The sequence below is a fragment of the Simochromis diagramma genome, unplaced genomic scaffold (assembly GCF_900408965.1).
Source record: "Simochromis diagramma unplaced genomic scaffold, fSimDia1.1 OVJJ01000514.1, whole genome shotgun sequence".
Classification (NCBI taxonomy): Eukaryota; Metazoa; Chordata; class Actinopteri; order Cichliformes; family Cichlidae; genus Simochromis; species Simochromis diagramma.
Window position 1 is genome coordinate 1330396 of NW_024387346.1, and position 21423 is coordinate 1351818.

General features: G+C 42.4%; 1 protein-coding gene across 5 annotated transcripts in view; it reads left to right on the forward strand.

Moving 5' to 3' along the window:
• Positions 1–425: 425 nt before the first annotated feature.
• Positions 426–21423, forward strand: part of akap11 (A kinase (PRKA) anchor protein 11) — a 28178-nt gene continuing 7180 nt past the window's right edge. The window contains exons 1-10 of one of the 5 annotated variants that reach the window (XM_040006836.1): positions 426–751; positions 3610–3718; positions 4858–4968; positions 5054–5107; positions 5256–5387; positions 6344–6608; positions 7814–12170; positions 12416–12556; positions 17769–17855; positions 21301–21347. In XM_040006836.1, the coding sequence (XP_039862770.1) occupies positions 3656–3718; positions 4858–4968; positions 5054–5107; positions 5256–5387; positions 6344–6608; positions 7814–12170; positions 12416–12556; positions 17769–17855; positions 21301–21347 (5257 nt within the window). In that variant the 5' untranslated portion in view covers positions 426–751; positions 3610–3655. The other 4 variants (XM_040006839.1, XM_040006838.1, XM_040006840.1 and 1 more) reach the window with 4 other exon arrangements.

The window sequence follows — 21423 nt, forward strand, 5'->3', positions numbered from 1 at the left end:
CCGAGCATTTCCTTCCGCATCCACTCTTATGATTAGACTTTTCTTTACTGAGATATTCTCTCTTTGTAGTATTGCTGTAGCTCACTTCTACTTTTCTGCTTAAAATTCATCCTGATATTTATTTTTATCCCAAGAAGCTAAAACCAACAGAAAGACTGTCCAGCTATATTATTGGTGTTGATGTTCACATGATAAGTAAAGGTATCCAGAACGATGAAGGGTGGGTGGTCAAACAAGAAGGCAATATATATCTATGCCAGGTATATGTCAAAATCGGTTTGCTATGATGATGCATTTTATTGTTATTGTTATTGGTTTTAAATAATACTCAGTGTACGTGTGTGTGCGCGCGCCTGTGTTTTCATTGTTCTGTCTTCAGCGGCAGTGCGACACTTATATATTTTTTTCGGTGTGCGATTGATTATGCCTCATTCTTGTTTTCATGGGAAGAACGGCAGCACGCAGTAGATGGGGATTTCGAGTCAGGTTTAGGAGCTGTCTAAATTAATCTGTAATTTGTCTGAACTCCTCCCGGTGACTTTTGGGCTGTGTTTTGGCGATTGGGAAGAATTGACATAGTTATGGTATTTAATCACAGAGGTCCTAAACACTGCTGTGCTCAGTGTGACTTGAAAGTTCACGTTTTCATTTTGTGGTCGGAAGAGTTCCAAACGGGTGAATCGTTTACGAATCGCGCATCAAACACAGCGGCTACCGTCAGCGCTGCTGGAGTCCGACACTGAGCGAAGAGGTAAAAAATGACTTACTAATAGCAATTGCGACGTATATGCTAAACGAAAAATGACCACAAACTGCTGCCGGTTTATCTGGATGTGTCGTAGCGCTGTCATTAGCTTGGTGGCTAGGTGCTAGCTGGCGACGTTAAGGTGACAACAGACCGAGCGGACCGCGGCCTGGTTCTGCTGCTAACATAGTGATTGACAGCCTGTCAACTAACAAAGAGGTTTATTTTGCTGTGGTCGACAGTCTTTTTAAGTGTGCCCAAGGTTTGTTGTGTACTCTGTATGTCTATGTATAATGTGCCTTTGCTAGCTAGCTGGTTAGGCGTTTGTGTGTTCTGGCCATGATTTCACAGAGCCTGAGTAGTCGTGAATCAGCCTCAGCATCCACGGTGTGTGGCTCTTCTGCGGCCTGCTGCTGCGGGGGGTACCAGCCCCGCGAACTGTAAATTAGCCAGCTTTCTTCCTCCAAAGCACCCCAATGCTTTTTTACGTCTATTAAAAATCTAGCAGTGTTTACAGGCATTTATTCATCCATAAAGACGACAAGCATGCAGTGTTCAGGGGGAGTTGTCAATGCCAACAAGTCATGTTATGCGAAATGTTTACATGTAAATGGTTCGAATAGCAGTTAACATGCAGATCAAGTTATCATTTTGTTGAAAAGAAATTTTACATAGAAAATGGCAAATGTGTTATTTTGTCTATAAAATAACACATTTGCACGTGTTATTTCGGAACATCACAGTGGTGGCTATTAAAGGAAAGGCCACTGGAACTGAACATTTGCATTGTGCTGTTCCAAAATGTTTTTAAAAAGTCGAGTTCTGACCTAAAACCAACATCGAAACTAAAATAATTAGTGAAAGTTGTGAGAATTATTGAGTTGATGCTTATATAAACTGCATTGTCATATGATTAGCTGTACAGTAGGGCTGTAATTAAATAGTTGTTTTCGTCCTACCTTTTTCTTCTCTTTATATCAATGTATTTGTGTTTTGCACCACATAAAAAGCACAAGTGCAACATTCCTCAGAACAACATTAAAAAACAACTGCATTTCATTTAGATGAAATGAAGTATGTTGAACTACACTGTGAGCAAAAGATGAATAGGTTATTGAGGTAATGATGAGCCTAAAGCTGTGCAACATTAAGGCTTAATACTTTGACCTGTTTTGTCTACCAATCAAAAAGTAGCTCATTGTGAATAAATTAAATTTGCTGCCCTCCCATTGCAGTATATAAACCTTAATTTCTCTTCCTGCTAAGAGTGGGATAAATAACCCCCCCACACCTGTTTTGTCCTTCTGTGGTCAGAGTTGCACATATTTGTATTGCAGCTGCCATGTCTGAAATGTACTGGCCTCCACGTGATTGTCTTTTTGCAATAATGACAGATATTGGAGAACAAAAAGTCAGTTTATCTCTAACCATAGTGGTACCTGTGCCTCAGTAGAAGCTGGTGTCAGATCTCACAGTGAGCTGTGAGTTTTCTTCTCTCCCTGTCTCTGTTTATCCACCCTTCCGGCCACCCACACTCACCCTCAGAATTTGGCCCACATCAGATCCCAACCAAACAAGATGTTGGACTACATATAGACTACATAGCCCTCCACAGGTTGGCTTTGTTTTTTTGGGGTTTTTTCCTCCCCCTGCCACCCATTTTACATCATCAGCTCCCCCCACCAGACAATCCTCTCGCTGGCTTGACTTAGCGTCATAATTTTTTTTTTGTTTTGTTTTGTCCAAACATTGATAATTGACTTTTATGAATCAGCCCTGGAGGATTTGTGTAAGCCTAAACTTAGTTACCCTTAATTGTAGTTTTTCCTGTAACATGACTAATGCTGAATCCATTTCGCATTATGTGACCACGCTGGTTGCATAAGGTGGTGATGTAGGCCTCCTGAGTCGATTCTCACAAACTGTACCACTGAATGACAAGTCTGTGAGCTAAACATGAAACATAAACAGATTAACAATCTACTTATTCAAATTAGTCACCGCCATAATATACATCACTGTGGCTGCTTTTGTTGTGAGTGAAGTGGGGTGTGCTGCATAGTTGATTTTTAGGCAGCAGTAGCTGCGAAGCTAGGAGGTCCTGGATCACCAGAGGAAGCCTGTGGCATGCACTCTACCCCTCTGGTTCTCAGGATGCAGGATGGGCTGATCAGTAGGACCGCCTGCCTGCGTCTAGACTCAACTAGCCACTTTGGCCCATACCTCAAAGGAGAGGCTTGGATTTCTTGGGAAACTTTTCCTTCTTGTACACTGTAAATATTTTGCTTCCATCACTCGCGCTCTCATGCTGCTTACCAAATGTGGTTGTCCTGCTCTAAGCGCATACACCCCTCTGTTCTTTTGCCTTGCTGTTTGATCTTTGATGCAGGCCTGGCTGTTTAAAGAATAGCAAAGAGAAAGAAAAGAAGCATTGCCAGTACAATACAATAGCTTAGCTTCACAAGCAGGGTAAGTCTAGGTAAGTCCTGCTTTGAGGCACTTGATTCATGTTAGTGGAACTACCATCTTCACAGCCCACTGACTTTGTTGCATCATGCTTCTTATTTTGGCATCTGTATTTATGTGCAACACTAGATAGGGACATAGCTTCTTGCTAATAACACTGAGACTGTCATTGCTTTGTCATGTGATTGTTGCTGTGGTCAGGGGGGTGGGAAAGTTGAGTGGAATGTAGGCGCACCAGAGAGATCACACTGAGCTGTTCTCCTTTACTTGCAGAGGATTGTAGATTAAAATAGAAAAAGACTTAGCTGTGGTATTCAAAGTGACAATAGAAGTCGTTAAAGAAGTTGAACTTCACACTTTAACATATTTTTTTTATCCACTTTTCTTTCTCCTTACAGGTGAAAGGCCAGCCGGCCAACCAGCCACGTACAGCTAGCTGTCACTATGGATGCCTGTGCCCGTATTCGAGGAGTCCCAATCAGGTCCAGGTCCTCAGTACGGAAAGAGGTCTGTCTGTCAGGATGTATTTGCATTTAATTTTGCACACATGTGCAGTACACTCAGGGCTCCACCCAATGAATTGCCCAGTGGCTAAGGACTAGCAGAAAGGTATGTTGAACAAGTTGGTGGGCCAGCCACTGGCCCACTGGGAGTTTCACGGTGCTGAGTTCAACTGTGAACCAAACCAGCTGACTTGCCGCTATCAAGTTGTTTTTCTTGCAGTCAAGAATTAGTTGCACATTAAAGGAGTTTGATGAAGGCTTTGACTTTTCAAACATTGCAACTTTCTCTCACAGTTCAAAGACATGCGGGGCGTTAGGTTAATTGATGATTCCTGCGTGTGATTGTAAGTGTGAACAGTTGTCAGCCGCGTAAGTTTTGGCCCCCCAACAGTCTGCCGACCTCTCCAGAGCATACCCTGCCTCTTGTTCTATGACAGCTGGGAGGAGTCAGCATGGCACAGTATTTATTCCACTAAAATGTATTTAAAGTTTTGTTTTTTAAGTATGCTGAGGATTAAGATTATTAATATATACATCTACTAAGAAATTACATGATATACTTAAAGATTCAGCTGCTTAGTAGTCTATTAAGTAATGAATAAATGAACTGCTTTAATGTTACTAGTAAAAGTTTTGCCTCCTGGCCTTGGAGATCACTGCCAGTAAGATGCCTGCTTGGTAAGTGTTCACTTTTTCTTAGCTTCAAGTCGGTGTGATGGTTGAGGAATGAAGACACAAGTATAAATACAAACAACAATGCTATGTAGACTCCACTGGATTTCAGTACAAAACTCAGTAACTATATGTTGCACTTTTTAAAAGAATTTTGTTGCAAAGATATTTAATTTCCTCTCTTATCCCCGCTTGATTTTCATTGTAGTTTCTAATGCAGTTAATTCATTTTCATTTGAAAATGCACAGTCCTGTAGAACCTTATCAGGCATTTTAAAATAATGGGATTGCTTAGGATCTGCGCGTGTATGAGAAGGCAGATGCACACAGTAAAGTTCTTTTTTTGCATTCCTCGGTGCACGGTGCAGAGATGAATAAAAGTATACTCACTGAGGCTGTAGGCCAGTGTGTACTTCTATTTAAAAACAAACAAACAAACAAAAAAAAAAAAAGCTGCATGTCTGTTTGCAGACTGTGCGAGACAGTGGGGCGCAGAATGTGAAGAGCCTCTTCAGGAACAAAAAGGAGCTCTGTGGCATTGGTTTAGAGCTGCCAGCAAGAGACGCCACCAGGCTGACAGAGGTATGTCACACAAACGCACCAGTGAAGCTCAGCCATGTTTAAAGACATTACACATCAATATTGACCATCAGCTGTGCTTTTTCAGATTCACTTTGTGTGTCTGCCTGATGTAAGTGAAGGAGAAGATGTCACCCAGCAGGTACAACATGTTAGTTATGGACAGTAGGTCATACTTTGATGGTAGAGGACACAAAACTCAAAAACTAAATCTCTGAGTTCTATCCTGGTCTTTTAGTTACCACTTTGGCCTTCAAACTGGGGTGATTCTGAGTGTTCTTGTCCACCAGGCTCTGTCTTCTCTGTCAGGGGGGCTGTGTGAGCTTCTCAGGTCCCTCCACGTCCACAGCATTAAGAACGATGAAGTCCTGCTGCTCAAAGACTCTCGCAGGCTGCCAGAGCACAAGGATGCCGGACCTCAGGTATGTAAACGACCGTTTTTGTGTTAAATTAATTTGTTTTGTCAGCATGTCAAACAAAGCAGAAGTGATCGGAGAGAATAGCAGGAAATAAGAGTGGGTAAGTGTACAGCACTTACTGCCTATCCCAGTAAGTACAGTCGATTGGAAAAGGAGCTCTCTAAACTGACGACAGACACTTTCTCTTGTTTAACATTCTGGTGTTGTATCTTTTTAAATGCATAAAATTTTTGTTTTAGCCTCTCATTCTGGTCTTTAAAAATGTATTGACTAAAAGAGTACTGCAATGCTTCACTATGCTTATTCAGACCCCAGCTTAGCTGCATTCCTTTTGCTGTCCTCGGGATGTGTTGGAATCTGAATTTATATGTGTAGGGTTAATGATACTTGAAACATGTCCAAACACAGTAAATGTTTAATTTTAAGAAGATGTATTTTTAACAACCGCTAATCCAGTTCTAGCAGTTGTTGATTAAAAGTTTTCCCACATGAGGGCTATGTAAGCAGATGTATGAGTCTCTCTCACGCTTCCAAAGAAACACAGGTGTGGGATAGGCTGACAGAGAAGTTGCTTTTGCAGCCGCCACTTTCCTGTTCCTGTGTGCCATGTTTGGGTTCACACAGACCCTGCAGCTCATTCTGTGGCTCTCTCGCCCCAGCTTTGTGAATTAAAGAGTGGGCTAGCACTAAAGGATTTTTGCGTTCTGCATATGCATCAATTTGCAATCAGGACACAGACATAACAATATACTTCCAGCCATCTCCCTCCTCCTGTGAGATAAAAAAAAATGCCCATGTGAATTTAATTTACAAAAGTGATTGCTTTGACTGTCTGTCTGCTTGCTGGGTAAAAATGATTTTCTTCAAATGAGCTGAAAAATCACCAGCCAAACCATGCTGTCAGCAATTCTCATTTCCCCCTTATTCCCCTTTCTCATGCCATTTTCCTCTTCCTCCAGTATTGGTTAAAGACAGTGTGTGTGCTGAGGAATAGTTCCAGCACCAACGTTTACCCTCAAGCCAGTGTTCCAACTTTGGTGGGCCTGCTGGGGTGCTACATGGCAGGTCTCCGCTATACGCTGGAGCTTCAGGCTCTTCAGAGGGGCGCAGCTGAGCCCAACCAGCCAGACGAAGACGACACCAACCAGTCGGTCTCATCAATCGAGGATGACTTTGTCACAGCCCTAGAACATCTGGAGGAGGACGACACAGGAGACAATACCTGTAGGTTTAGCAGCCAATGCTTATTGGCATTTAGTGGCCTCTGGTTTTTGAGTCATGTGCAGAAAAGGATTTCTTTTTATTTTAATGCTCTCATAATGCTTGGTGGTATACCACTTGTAATTTCATGTATAATATAGACATTCCTATATTTTCCAAGTTGCACCAACTGGTAAAAAACTCCATAGTTGCGCTTAGTACGGGGAAGAGGAGAGAAGAGAGCAAAGATGCCCCCCCAAAAAAGTGTGACCAAACAAGGACCCGTGTCTGCTTTTTGGAACCTTGTTTGGTTTTTGAGGGGGAATAAAAGCTCTTTTGCAAGTATTTCTGCTTCTGTGGTCGGCTCTCCTCTGAGGAGGACTTTCGCAGCAGGCAGAGATTAGCAGGCCTGTCTCTCTCACACACACACACACACACACGTCCGCGCGCGCGCACACAGACTGAGACTGGCAGGACAGTTGAATACTTGAAAATACTCAAATCTGAAAATACTTGAAGATTTTTGCCCTCAAACTTTGGAGGAAAAAAGTGACATTATACAGCAAAATGTAAAACACAGTCTGTTTAACAACTCTAGTCCCATGGCAGATATTTCATTTTTGATAATACAGCCTAAGAGTAGATTATTTGTTATTTTGCATATTGTTTTGAAATGTAGGGTTCAAATCAGCCAGAGGTGTGAATGTAAGTGTGGAAGGTTGTCTTTCTCTCCGGATTAGTCCTGCGACAGAGTGGTGACCTGTCCAGGGTGTACCCTGCCTCTCCTTCAGCATTGGTCGGAAATTATTTAAACATATAGACAGTGATTACTTAATAGGTCTTCAGCCAAATTGTGCTCAAGGTCATAGTTATCATTTTTTCTACATTCTCAACACATCTAGCCCTATGGAAAGACTTACATAGAATTATTAATATTGTGATTTAATGTGAAACAATTAGAATCTTACAAGAATAATGTAATATGTATTTTTTCCATCCGCAGCACTATGCTGTCATAATCTGTGCAAACTTTAATTAAAACGTCTCTAGAATGTAAATGGTTTCAGTTCACTGCTAGATGGCACTAATTAGCTATTTACTAGTTTTACTTGTCTGTTATTTTTCCACAGTGCCATAAGCACTGTGGAAAATCATCTTATAATCCCCTCTTTGCAATTGTTGCATCTAACCACTTTTCTCCTCTTTCTCCTTCATGTCCATCTCCACAGCTGCAGCTCCATTTAGTCATTTTAAAAAGCGTGATGTGGCTTCACAGACAGTCCCAGCCCACAAGAGGAAAAAGGAATTATCAGGCTCCCGCGTTATCATAAGCTCGTCTTCGAAGAAGTATTCAGCCAAACACAGATCTGGTCCTGACGTATCTGTCACAGTGCAGAGGTCATCGGGTGTGGAATCCCAGTGGACTTACTGCAGTCCTGGAGCTCGTCTCCCCTCACCTTTGATTCATGTCAGTGAATCAGAAGAGTCAGACTGTTCCAGCCCCAGCCCTATCATTTTCCTGGATGAAGTGGGCTACCAGAAGAGCCTGCTGGCCAAACTGGACATTCCTCAAGTGCCAGGGGGGCCCAGAGAGCGAGTTGAAGACTCAGATTCCGAAGTTAGTGAGTTTTTTGACAGCTTTGACCAGTTTGATGATCTGGATGAGCTCAACTCTGAGAGCTGTACTCTTACTCTGCCTCTGGATGCGATTAGTGTCCCAGCAGCACAGAAAGAGGCTGATGAATCTGGCATAAGTACATCATCTTTAAAATATGTTTCTAGGGGCTGCTCAACAAAGGGAATGAATCCTCACCGCTTTGATCAGCCCACTCTCCCAGCCAATGTGAAAAAACCCACGCCCCTGAAACCAGGCTCTCCTTACTCAATTCCCTCTGAGGTGCCGGATTCCCCTCGGCCTGTACAGACTCCCTCTGAGGAGAACGGTGGTCCCCTCTTCAGTCCTTTGAGCTCCTCTGCCTTCAGTCCCCTGGTAGACTCCAGCGGGCCACTGGAATACTTCTGGAATACAGAGGCGGATGGACAAGATGACTCTGAGCTACGTAAACCTCAGGATCTCTGTTCTTTGTATAAGACCTACTCAGACTTTGCTAGCAGTCTGTCCAAAGAAATTCTTGGATCTGTCTGTGGCTACCAGTCTGCTGTCGACATCAGTGACAACAAGAATCTCTCCTGTGTCTGCCACAAGGAATTTAAGAACCCTTCAGGATACCTGATGAAACTCTCAGAAATACAGGAGACTGTGACGGTGGCCAAGCTGCAGAAGAAATCCCAGTCTCTGAAAGATGGTATTCAGAGGTTTGCCAGTGACCTTGTGGAAATGAGCTTGGGCAGCGCTTTGCGAGACCTCCAAAAAGGGGTGTCCTCCTGCACCACCACCTTGTGCCACCTAGCTGCTCGACTTACCTCCTCAGTATTTCAAATGGCCTTCCATGAGATTGGTATGCGACGTGCATATGTACTGAAGGAGCGGGCAATCAACGGGCTGGCCACTTTCCTGGTTGGAGAGGCCGTGTCCGCAGCGCTCAAAGAGTTCCTGACTGTGAAGAAGCAGATTTTCCACAGCACTGTATCACGTTTTGCTGCTGATCTGGCTGAAGAGCTTGTTTTTGAAGGTATAATGGAAGTATGTCAGTTCTCCCACCCCTCAACGCCTCTCACCCCAAGTGATTGGTCTTTTGGCCATGGGCAAGAGGAAGAAGAGGAGGAGGTGGTGGTGTGCTCCTATGCTTCAGACCTTTCTGAGTCTGTCATCCAGGAGGCCTTCATAGAGCTCTCTCAGGCAGATGTTGCCTTCACAAGCCAAGCAGCTATAAGTGTGTCTGTGGACAACATCTGTTATGTCAGTGCAGATAACACCTGCACTCATACCTGCAGCACCTTTGCTAACCAGCAGGTTTTAAGTGTAGCGGTCCCAGCGGAGGATGCTTCTTGTACTGTGAAGAAAGCCCTGTTCACTGTATCAGGAATGGCCAGCTGTATTCCTGTGCCCCAAGCAGGGCACGCCCTCTCCAACCTCCAGGATTCCGAGGAGACCACTCAGCAGAGGTCTAGCTTGTCACATACCCCACCGACCAGCCCCAAAAGATCAACTGTGTCATCCTCTGACAATGCCACGTCTCCACTAACGGCCCTTTACAGTCATGGAACTCAGACCTCTCTACCAGCAGGAGAGCCCTCCCAAAAACAGTCTTCATTCCAAAACTTCTCTGGCAACATGGTGGATATGATAGTAACTGAGGCTTGTGAGCTAATAACTGCCTCTAAAATGAAGAAGGGTTTTGGCGACTGTGCTGACTTCCTCACAAAGACAATCAGGAGCCGCAGGGACTCTTACGATGCTCTGGATTCCCCTTCAAAGCAAGGAGTTGTCAGGGAAAGTTTTAGATATGACTATACAGATTCTGGGCATGTTAGGCTAGGTGGCCCTATGGGACAAGAAAATAATCCTCCCATTTCCTTTCAGACAGGCACTCTAAACCAGGGGAGTTACCGATGTGAGCGAGGCCCCAGGACCAGGGGTGTGTCTGAAACACATCCTGTGATGATGAATACTTTGGAAGTGCCGGGTAATGAGACGGGTGGACAAAGGAGGATATCCGCTACTGTGGATGATTCAGCTCCAAACTCTGGACAGAAGTCTGCTGCGACTCCTGGTACTCCTCCGTCCACCCCCCAGCAGCCCAGTGAGGTGTCCAAGGAGAGACAGATAAAGCAGTTCTCCAAAAAGCTGAAAAGCAAGCTGGCTAAAGAATTTTCCCCTGCAACACCACCTCCAACCCCTCACTATCAGCCTGAGCTGGGCCCGGGACCAAAAGACACCATCCCAGATGCAGACAAGGCAGAGTTTATGCTCAAACTGATGAGATCTCTCTCTGAGGAGGCTGATGGAAATGAGGAAGAAGAGGAGGAAGAACCGGCAGAAGAAGGCGGTGTTGGAGTCATTAACACATGTTCAGAGAGAGGGGGTGGCCGACACACACCCAGCCCGATGTGCGCTCGTGTAATGTCCAACAAGGAAGCTCTCCACTATGCTGAGCGGTTGGCGTGCCACATAGTCTCGATGGCAACAGAGATGGACACCCTAGGAGGGGCGGAAGAGGAGCAGGGAGAGATGAACCAGGGCAGCGAGAAGAGGAGAGACAGTGTGGCTCAGTTTTCAGAGCAGACCCTCAACTCATTGTGGGTGTATGCAGGAGAAGTGGCGGGAGAGGTAATTAGTGATGTGAAGAGGATGGTGAGCTCTGGACAGCAGTGCCCGTATCACAGAGCTCTCAGAAGAAGAAGCTGGGACAGATCTAGCTCCGAATGTTTGCATTACCACCACAGACATCACTCTCAACCCGGTACAGATCAGAGCAGAGACTGGAGGTTAGGAAGGCTGGCTGAGCAGTGGTCCAATGACCTGATTGCCTCGGTCTCCCAGTCTTCCACCTCTGCTTCGAGCACTGTGTCTAGCTCCAGCTCTGGTCTATCCTCTGAGTATCCCAGCTGTGAGAGCGTGACAGATGAGTATGCCGGCTACCTCATTAGGGTGCTGAAAAAGGAAGGGGGGAGTAGGGAGTTAGTCCTGGACCAGTATGCAAGCCGTTTGGCTTATCGTTCTATAAAACTTGGCTTGGCTCACGCCAGTCGTAAAATAAAGCAGAGATCCTCTAGTGCACGTCTTCGTTCCTCTAAGTCTCTGCCAGATGAATGGAAATCGTCTTGTAGTAGTAAAACGTCATCAGCCAAGGATCGAACAGAGATGGATAGAAACACCCAGTGTTGTTGCAGGGACTCTGAAGAGCAGAGTAAGAGGGAGTACATGGATCTAGTCCACTTTGCTGAATCTTTAGCATATAATATCACCTGTGATGTCACACGCAAGCTCCATCTCTCCTCTGTACGGCTGCCAAAGTCTTTCACTGACTCCTGTCTTTATAAAAAATCCAAACTGGAAGACATGGCAGAGAATCTCATCAGGAACTCCTTCTCCTGCCCTCTGTTATCCAAGGAGGGTAAGAGCAAGCACTACCACAGCACAGGGAGTCTCTACGATCAAGGTTACAGTAGCAAGGTGATGCAAGTCATTGAGCATTATGCCAGGAAAATAGTGGATGACACGCTGAAGATAAGCGTGGCTTCAGTTGGCCATTCATCACGGGAGCACCAAGACCATGACAGACACACTCACACACAGAGGTTGTCTGAGGGCCCAGTTCTGGTCCGGGCAATGGGGGAGAGGGCGTGTTGTTGCTGTCAAGTCCAGGAGTGTCCATACTGCAGCAAGCACAGCAGGCACCACTACCAACCTGTGCTGCAGAGGAGGAAAAGGGGAGGAGACTGTCAAGCAAGAGTGCTCTCTAGTCTGGAGATTCCAAAAATCCACATCGACCTGGACCACAGGGTGGCATTTGCAGAGGAGATGGTGTCCATGGCAATGGATACAGCAAAGCGCGAGCTGAGCAACACCAGCCTCAATGCTGACAGCGGGATCGGCCATGATGGCACCAGCTACGCCGAGAGCCTCACTGCTGAGATCATGACATCAGCCCTGTCCAACATATGCCAGGCTGCCCTTACCAGGTACACACTTCCCAGTTCACATCAGGAAGAGTGTTTGTTTGCCCTGAAATTCATTCCATGCATACGTTTAATCAATGGCCAGGCCATAAACATGTGTTGTAACCTATAATCAGCTTTGTTTCACTTCTTTTGACAAACATTTTAATGTTTTATTTTCCCAGTTTTACTGCACTGACATGTGACTATTTGCATTGTTATTGAGGCTTTTTTTTCCTTTCTCTCTCCTTTGGTTTCTTTGTATTTAGTGCTTCGGGTAGGGAAACCACTGAGTCCACTGTGTCCCAGCAGCTGAGTGTTGGAGATGACAGCCTGGGAAGCTGGTCTAACCTGAGCTTTGAAGATGAGCACCCAGATGATAACAGCAGCTTCCTCCACCTCAGTGACAGGTAAACACACCTAACTTTATATCTATCACCTCTAGAGCACAGTCCAACTTGGTGCTTTAAAATATACGTTAGAATGGGGTCTGAGAACATTTGTAGTGCATTCCTTATTATACACTTATTTATGCACAGCTTTTTAACCAGAATTTGAAAGAAAGAATCAGATTGTGATTTATGGAGTGGCTAGCTACTAGTTACACTCCATAAATGTGTATATATTAGGGGTGCAACGATACACAAAATTCACGGTTCGGTTTGGTTCGATACTTTGGTGTCACGGTTCGATATTTTTTCGATACAAAAAAAATGTTCATGCATTTTTAATTTGTCATTTATTAAAATTATAAATATATATTTTAACTCAAAAGTACAGTTTTTAAATTTAACCCTAACCTTTGTGCGTGTTTTTTATTTTGACAGCGAATGCGCACCTGCGGACCACTTATGTGCAGCCCTGGTTATTTAGCTCATCATATTGCAGCCACAGAAATTCTTTTGTCCATGAAACCATAAAGCTGCACTTTCTTTTTGCCTTATAGTCTGATTTGTCATAACTTCTCCGTTTTGTGGTAAGCTTTTCTTTGGCTGTCACTTCTTCACCCTGACCTGTCTTATTTGGCTCAGCAGAACTGAAATGCTTTTACACGCTCACTCACATAAGCTCAGCGATTCTCTGCGCGATCAACCTCTCACATGTTTAAGCTTGCTGCGGGAGATTTCACTTGTCATGTTTGCATAGTAAGCTAACGATTAATAAGACGATGTCAGAGGAATTGGTGCACAAATTATCATCACTCACAGATCAGTGCTGTCGCTCTCTATACACAGTTCGCACGATTGCAAAGTGAAAGCAAAAAAACAAGCGCAAATTCAAACGCGACTTCAATATGTCACATATTGACAGTGGCTCACCGATGCCAATGACATAATTACCCAGCTACATTTCTGAAAGAATGCAAAAGCATTGACATATATTTTTCCTACAATAGCCCGACGGGCAGGGAAGAGATAGCTTTTGGTAGCCCGACTGAAAAAATCGCTAGCTCCGGGACGTCGGGCTAGCGATATTGCAAGCCCTGTATCTGATTGAGGAATCACTCATCTTTGGAAAAGAGAGTTTATTACAGAGAAATGGCTCTTTCCAAAATAAAAGCTATACTATCCGCTTCTTCTGGGCTATATTCTCAGCAGCATAAGGAGAATCATGTGCTAACAGCTGTCTAAATGACTCGGCTAAAGTTAGTAGCATGCTTGTTGTTTTTTGTCCTTTTGCACTAGGATGATGTCGGCGTAAATGTGCAGTCATATTCGTTGTGTTCCCACTAGTGCTTTCAGGTTAATCTCGTTGAAATGATCTTAACGCCACAACACGGCAAATCTCCGTTAACAAGCTACCGCCGATCGCTCCGTGCATGGGGCTAGACGGCAAACACGTTAACGAGCTAACTGCGCTAACACACTAGTTCACACTAATGTAATTGAGCATTGCATGGCACATCCAACATACTGTTTTACTTTAGTCCATGACTCGCTTACCTTCAGGGTCATACGTCACATGAAAACCAAAATAATTCCAAACGCCAGATCTGAATGTTGCAAGGAGAGCTTAACTTCTGTCTCGCTAGCTTGCCCTGCGCTCTTCCTTCTGACGATGCTGTCTGTGTTGAGCGCTCAGTGGATCTGCGCTCGACAGTGCAGCCTAGGCGGAGTAGTCGAACACAGATTCACTGAGCGCTCAACACAGACAGCATCGTCAGAAGGAAAATTGATAAAATAAATTACAAATGTTGTATTGTTCGATACATATGCGTACCGAACCGAAAGCACTGTATCGAACGGTTCAATATCGATACGAATATCGTTGCACCCCTAGTATATATGTATATGTATATATGTTATACTAACATATAAAGATTTTTTCCTTTGGATGATTTTTAGCTTCAAGCTTTTGTTTGTGGCAATAAAAAATCTACCTAAGGCACTTTCACTAAAACATCTGAAGAATCCTTGAGAGTAAATAAACTACATACGGGGGCGCTCCCCTTGAGAATTAAAGGTTTGGTTGTTTGTTTGTTGTTTTTTTTTCCTGTTTTGCATTCACACCCACAATAGGAACTCTAATGTCACATAAGAACCAGCTGGTGGTTGGGTTAGCAACTATAGCAACCACAACAAGTCTGAGAACAAAGTGATCATAGCTGTGTGTCGTGGGTTTCATGATTAGCTTAGTTGGAAAGCAGACATGCAGATTTTGACTTTATGGTTGAAATCACCCAGTTTGTGCTCCTTGAGGTGACATTACCAGTAACTGTCTTTGTGTGTTGTTATACCTTGAATGTGTAATGACACAGAAGTCTCTGCAGCTCCCAATAACCCTCATGATCACCACCAGATCCCAGACTAATAGATCCTTTGTGCCTGTTTTAACATATGCCAGTGGCACAGTGGTTAGCACAGTTGCCTCACAGCAAAAATGTCCTAAGATCAATTCTATCACCAGGTTGGAGTCTTTCTGTGTGTGATGCATGTTGTAGGATAGGCTGGATAGGCTCCAGCCCCCCTGCGGCCCTGTAAAGGATAAGCGGAACCACAAGCAGAAGCAATCAAGAAAAGAGAAACAGAAAAGAACTTCATAGAGACCAAATTATGCTTTATAAACTGCTTACTGTATTATGGGAAATCTCCCAGTAGTCTGATACTATAGAAGCATAACTAAGGGGTGGTTCAGGGTTCCTTGATCCTGTAAGCATTAAAAAGGAACATTTTAAGCCCATTTTTCAAAGCTGAGGGTCTGTCTCCAGACTTTGTCAAAAATTCCCTTTTTTGATAGAAGGTAAACGAGGCGCGACAAAATGCGACGCACAGCACATTCTAGGAACTTTGATTGTTGCTGGTTGCCGATACACTGAAAACATCATCATTTCTCAGATGGTGTAATGTTCAGTACCAATTATTTTGTATATGATTTAACCCACATTTAATTACCTAACGTTAAATGGAAGAGGTTTACTACTCAGAATAAATGCTAATATTAATATGGGGGAAAACCCCCCAAAAATTAGTAGACAGTGGAGCTCTTTAATGGTTTATTATTGCATTTCACTGTTTAGCTAACAAAACTGAAATGGTGCAAGTATCATCCTGAGAAGTTTCCGACAGGTAAGCTGAAATAAACCTTGCTGCACAAACATGAACATAAATACTTATTTATTTTTCATGTTCCAAACTCTGCACCATGGCCAAGACTAAAGAGCTTTCCAATGATGTCAAGGACAAGATTGTGGGCCTACACAAGGCTGGAATGAGCTACAACTGTGACGCACTAACACTAACTGACCCATTCAGAGCTGACCTTACTGCTCCAGGGTGCCGGCGTTTTAGTGCTGTCGTGGAAGGAAAGCACCGGTTTGCACAATCTGCATTGAACTTTGTTTTCTGTGGAATGCTTTCAAAATGTTTAAAATCTCAGTTTCTATTTTCTTCAGTCCTCCTGTTTTGCTGTTTGTGCTACATTCTTCTTCAGTATTGTCTAGTCTTGGCAGACGATATAGGCAATACTGCCCCCACAGTTTCCTGTAGTGTATTGCAGTTACAACACATTTATTAGCATATGAAAATGTTAACAATAAAATTCCACGTCAAATAATTTTTATAGTCGTTGCAGCTCTGCTTGGTACAGACTGATACTGCATGTCTTGTATGCAGTATCAGTCTACATGTGGGTATGCAGTAAAATGTTTTTTCATGTTTTTGTGACAGCTGCTACTATTTCTTTTGTCACAGCAAGTAGTATCCTTTTTTTCATCAGGTTATCTATCATATGTTTCTGTATTTAGTTGTTTCAGAATGGACAGTCTGTTAATGTCCAAGCAGAAGACATTGAATCTATTGTTCTTAATTGGTTTGGGTTCAGAATTTAAAGCCTGAGGTTATACTTTGATCATATTGTGTCACTTTATGTTTTTGGGTTTTTTGCTCCCGTTGGAGCCATTTAGGAGTGTTTTCTGCAGTTCATTGTAGATGTAAGGTTTCCAAAGACAGTGCAGATTGTATGTTTTTCCAAAATCATTTAAACTTGACTGCCAGAGTGCAAGTTTTCTCTGATTTATGTTGCATTATATGTGAAGGCTAAAGGATAAGTATTTTAGATTACTGTCTATGTTACCAAGTTCTAAGTAGTTGTAGGCATGACCGATTTGGTCTTCTTGTCTTGGATGGACATGACCTATGTTTGTGTGTGTCAATTTAAAAAAGAAAAAAGAAAGTGAGTGAGTCTGATAAAGTCTCTGGGAAATGGGCTGTTGACAGTTCTGGCAGGGGTTGATATCTCTATGGAAGCAAACCTGACAATGGGTTTGTTCCCAACATGCTAAAAGAGCATATTGTGTTAGCATTAAGTTATTTTGGCCATAAGGGCAAAGTTAATGTGTCATAATATTTTCTAAAGGTGTGTCTTTAAGTGCTCACCTCTCTTCAAGTGCTGTTTCTACTGGAACAAAGTCCACCATGTGTAATTCATAAGACATTTCAAAGGCCTGCTGCTACTATTTCCGCTCAGCAGATGAAATAACGGGGGAAAAATTCCTTTATGAGTTTAGCGAGACAGAGATCAGGCTGACTGACTAGATGAATCACCTCTCAGTATGCCATTCAGACCACACCTGCCGCTGAGGTAATGCAGATTAATAGAGGTATTTTTAGATATCAGAAACATCTCTCCCTTTTAGTTAGGCTATAGCATGCCACGGTATGCAGGTTCCAGCCAGCACGGCTAATCATTCACTAATTATAGCGAGAGTGTATGTTGTTATGCTTCTGTTGCCAGCTGGTTGTCCCGCTGGAAGCCACATGATTAACGAGATTATGTGAGAACAAAAATGTAATGATCTCACATCTCAGGACTTTAGCAACAAATGGGCCCAGTCAACATTAAAGCTGATTCAGGGAGGTGTACAGTGGAAAAAACCTGCATCATTTGAAGAATCCTCCTCTGTTTTTTCAACCTCACCTGACATTTAAAGGATTATTCCAAATACCAGAAATGGTCATCCACCTCCGTGTTGTTTATTGACGATACATGACAGTAAGCTCTTATAGCAAATGTGATGAAACTGCTTATTACATCCTGATCTTTTGTTGCATTTTGGTAGCTCTCTGTGTTAGCCACTTACTGTGTCAGTATTACAGCGGTGTGTTACCTGCCTTCTGTGTCCAGCAGTAATGGGAATAGCAGTAGCTGGAGCAGTCTGGGCCTGGAGGGGGAGGCGTGTGAAGAGCACTTGTCATTCTCCCCCTCTGACAGGTTGGTCAGCACCCGATTGGCATGGCTATCCTTGGAAAAGAAATGCACACAAGACATGGGGGTTTACCTAGAATGTGACAAAGAATGAACTGAATTTGCTATGAAAGCACCACAAAGTACTGAAGTATGTGATAGATCCACCAGTGGGAAAATCTTTCTTCATCATATGAAAATGATTTAAACTGCCACTCTACAATATTCTGATTTATACTTTGTCTCATACTAGGAACCACCAGCCCCCTAACATGACCATACTTGAGCTTTAAACATTAATAGGCTTGACATGGCAAATGCTTGTTGATGCTAATCTTAGCATGCAATGTGTTGCTTAAGTTTTGTTGGTTCTGCATTGCTTGCATGCAATTTTTTTTGTCTTTGTGGGAAATATGTAGTGTTATTATTTTGTCCATGTTGTATTACCTCTGAACAGCCAACCAGTCCGTGAAGAACAACTTGGAGGGTTATTTTTCATTTAATTTCATAGTTTTAGAAACTATAATGTATTAACTTTCAAATTAAGTCTCTTGCATGCATTATGACCAGGCATCCATTTCCCCCCCCCCCCCCCCCCCCCCCCACTTATCTAAAGTCTAGTCACAGAGCAGGTTTCCTTTTGGAAAATCCCAAGATAGACCCCAAGCTAGTGAATTCTAGATATACCCTGTGGTCTCCTCCTACTTGGGTGTCCCTGGAAAACCTCTAAGTTAAGCCTCAAGGCACCTTGATCAAATACCCAAAACACCTCACCTGCCTTAAGCATTGGGAGTACTCTGGGCTCCTTCTGGATGTCCAAGCTCCTCAGCCAGTCTTTTCGCCAAGCCTAAACTCATTTTTCTTGCTTCTTTCCTAACATTATTTTTTCAGTGACCACCCAGAGCTCATGATTGTAAGTGAGAGTTAAAATGTAGATCAAAAGCTCTGTGGCTGGTGCGCCAGTTTACCTGTTTCTCTCACACCCCACATACTTTTTTCTTGTGAACAAAATCCGAAGATACCCAACCTTTTTAGACTAGGGTGGGGTCTCTCCCCAAACTTTGAGGTAGCAATCTGTCTTACTTTGTGTTTTGCCGTTTCATGAATGTAAGTGATTCATGAAACTGTAAGGATATGTAAAATAGTTGGAAATGTCATACAAAGGGAAACCTAAAGCTAATCTTAAACAGGTAGTAGACATGGTGGATGTTTAGAGGTGGCTGCATATATCAGTCTTGCAGCTGTTGCAACTAGAGATGGCACGATACCACTTTTTTATGTCCGATACCAATATCATAAATTTGGATATCAGCCGATACCAATATGAATCCGATATAGTGTTTTTTAATCAATAAAACTGTTTTTTTTTTAAAATATTTTGTATAAGTTCATACTCAAGTTAAAAAAAACAACAAAAAAAAAACCACAATACAGTATGCACCCAAAATATTTCATAGTTCAGCAATACTGATCAATCTAATAAACTTAAATCTACTCCATCCTCCCTATTCTGGTATTTTAAAGAGTAAGCACCCTAACTAATAGGGTTCTAAAACTCCCAGCAAAAAAAAAAATTAATAAATAAGGAACCACCCTCCACCACATGATGCTTAATTGACGTAATCAACTTCAATTTGATGCAGTGTGAAAAAAATGCAAAGATGTATTGCCATGTACTACCCAACTGACAGTACTGCCAACCATTTATTTAGTCTTCCTTTCTCAGGCTGATGAATGGATTTTCTTTCAGCTTGTTTAGCAGCTTCAACTCAAAATGTGCTTTTAGAAAATTCCAGTATCATTTCAGCTCTAGGTGCTACCACTGAACGGCTGTATTGAAAATCTAAAAAGCTAACACATTCAGTTGTCCTTTTATAAGATATTATTTGACCGGATATATTAACATAGCCGGTCTGTTTGTTCTCAGAGGTCTCAAATATCAGAGTATCTCTGCATCTTGTCATTCCCTTATTAGTCCATGATCAGAGCTGGCAATAAATATTCACAGGTTTGTGCATTTTGATAGTCATAACATCAACTAAAGCTGATGGCTTCCAAGATTATATCAAAAGTGCAACAGATTTTCCAATATGAAACATGTCCAAACTTTTAGTTAAACAAAGGTGTTACAGGTCAGAAAAAAGAAGAAAGGATAACTTAAAGCTATTCTGAATCCACATTGATGTGTCTTGCTGATTAAAGCAGAGCGCAAGGTTGACTTACAGATTTGCATTTTGTATTAGTTCTTATATTAGTAATTGTGCTTTTACTTTGATTTTAGTTAGTGTAGTTTTCATCAGCTTACAGTGGTGTAAAATGTATAATATATTGTAATTTCTTCTGTCTAGAAATAATATGTTTATAGTAACAGAATATAATGTCAGTATATAATGACTAGCATTCATAAAATATTTAATAAGTTTCCGTACTGTTTTAGTGGTAATAAATCCCAAGACGATTATTGGTTAATAATTTCTTTGTGATCTAATTAATATTCAGTTACTTGTTAATAATATAACTACTAAAAGTATTTTTTAAATTCAGTTTATTAACATTATAGAGTTTTGTTTTAATAATAAGCTATTTTTATATATGTTGCTCACACCCACAGTTACTTGATGTTCAGCGTAGTAAATAGCAGTTTTGTGGCTACCAACAGGTGGCAGATTTCTCACAGAGTCACATTTGTGGTTTAGTTCTTTTTAAAGAATTCAAGAGATGTTAAAATGGAGGGAAAAAGGTTTGATTCATGCGTTGTGTGAGTGAAACCTCAAGTAGACACACACACACACAAAGATTTTCTAACTAGGAAGTACTCCACACCTATAGGTTTATACTGTTCAGGCACCTCCATTGATGCCCATATATATTTTGAGTGCATAGCTTTATCGCCCTCCTTCTTAGTTCGCCTCCTCTCCCTACTTTTTCAGTGCCGTCGCTCCTTTGCGGTGTCAAACAGTGAAACACCTTCTTAAACGGTTTTCCTTTCTGAAAAGAAAATGATATCCTTATATCCTAACGTGCAGAGCCTGAGTGTCTGTAGCTGTGGGCTGTGTCAACAGGCCTGTGATTAACAACCTTATAAAGTGGTGAAATGACTGTTTACCTGCTGGCACGTCACACAGCAAATATTTGCACAATTGACAGAATGGATATCAAGTAGCTTTTCAGAAGGGAAAAATCAACTTTCACACTGATCAAGATCTCCTCTTCGTCACTGCGCATTAACTGACAAAAGACACCTGATCAGAAAAGTCAATTTACAGGAATTCAGGAAAGATATACGGCATCACCGTGTCTAAGACGTCTTTTGATCAGAATTGCTTTGATTGCAGTGTTTGTGTGCTTTGCTTTTGTCAAAGGCTATTAGCTTTAGTGTGCTTATTGCCATTTCTATATCTTTGCATGCATCCTTGTGTGTCCGACCTGTTCTGTCTTCTTACTAACCTGTGTGGCGTTTCTCATCCAACAGTGACAATACAGAGGACAAGGAGGCTGAGGTCAAAGAGGAATCAAGTGGTAAGCACGTTTTATTGCCTGCAGCATCTTTCTTTCTTTAATGTTTTTAAGTAAACTGTGGCAGTGCTACAGGTTA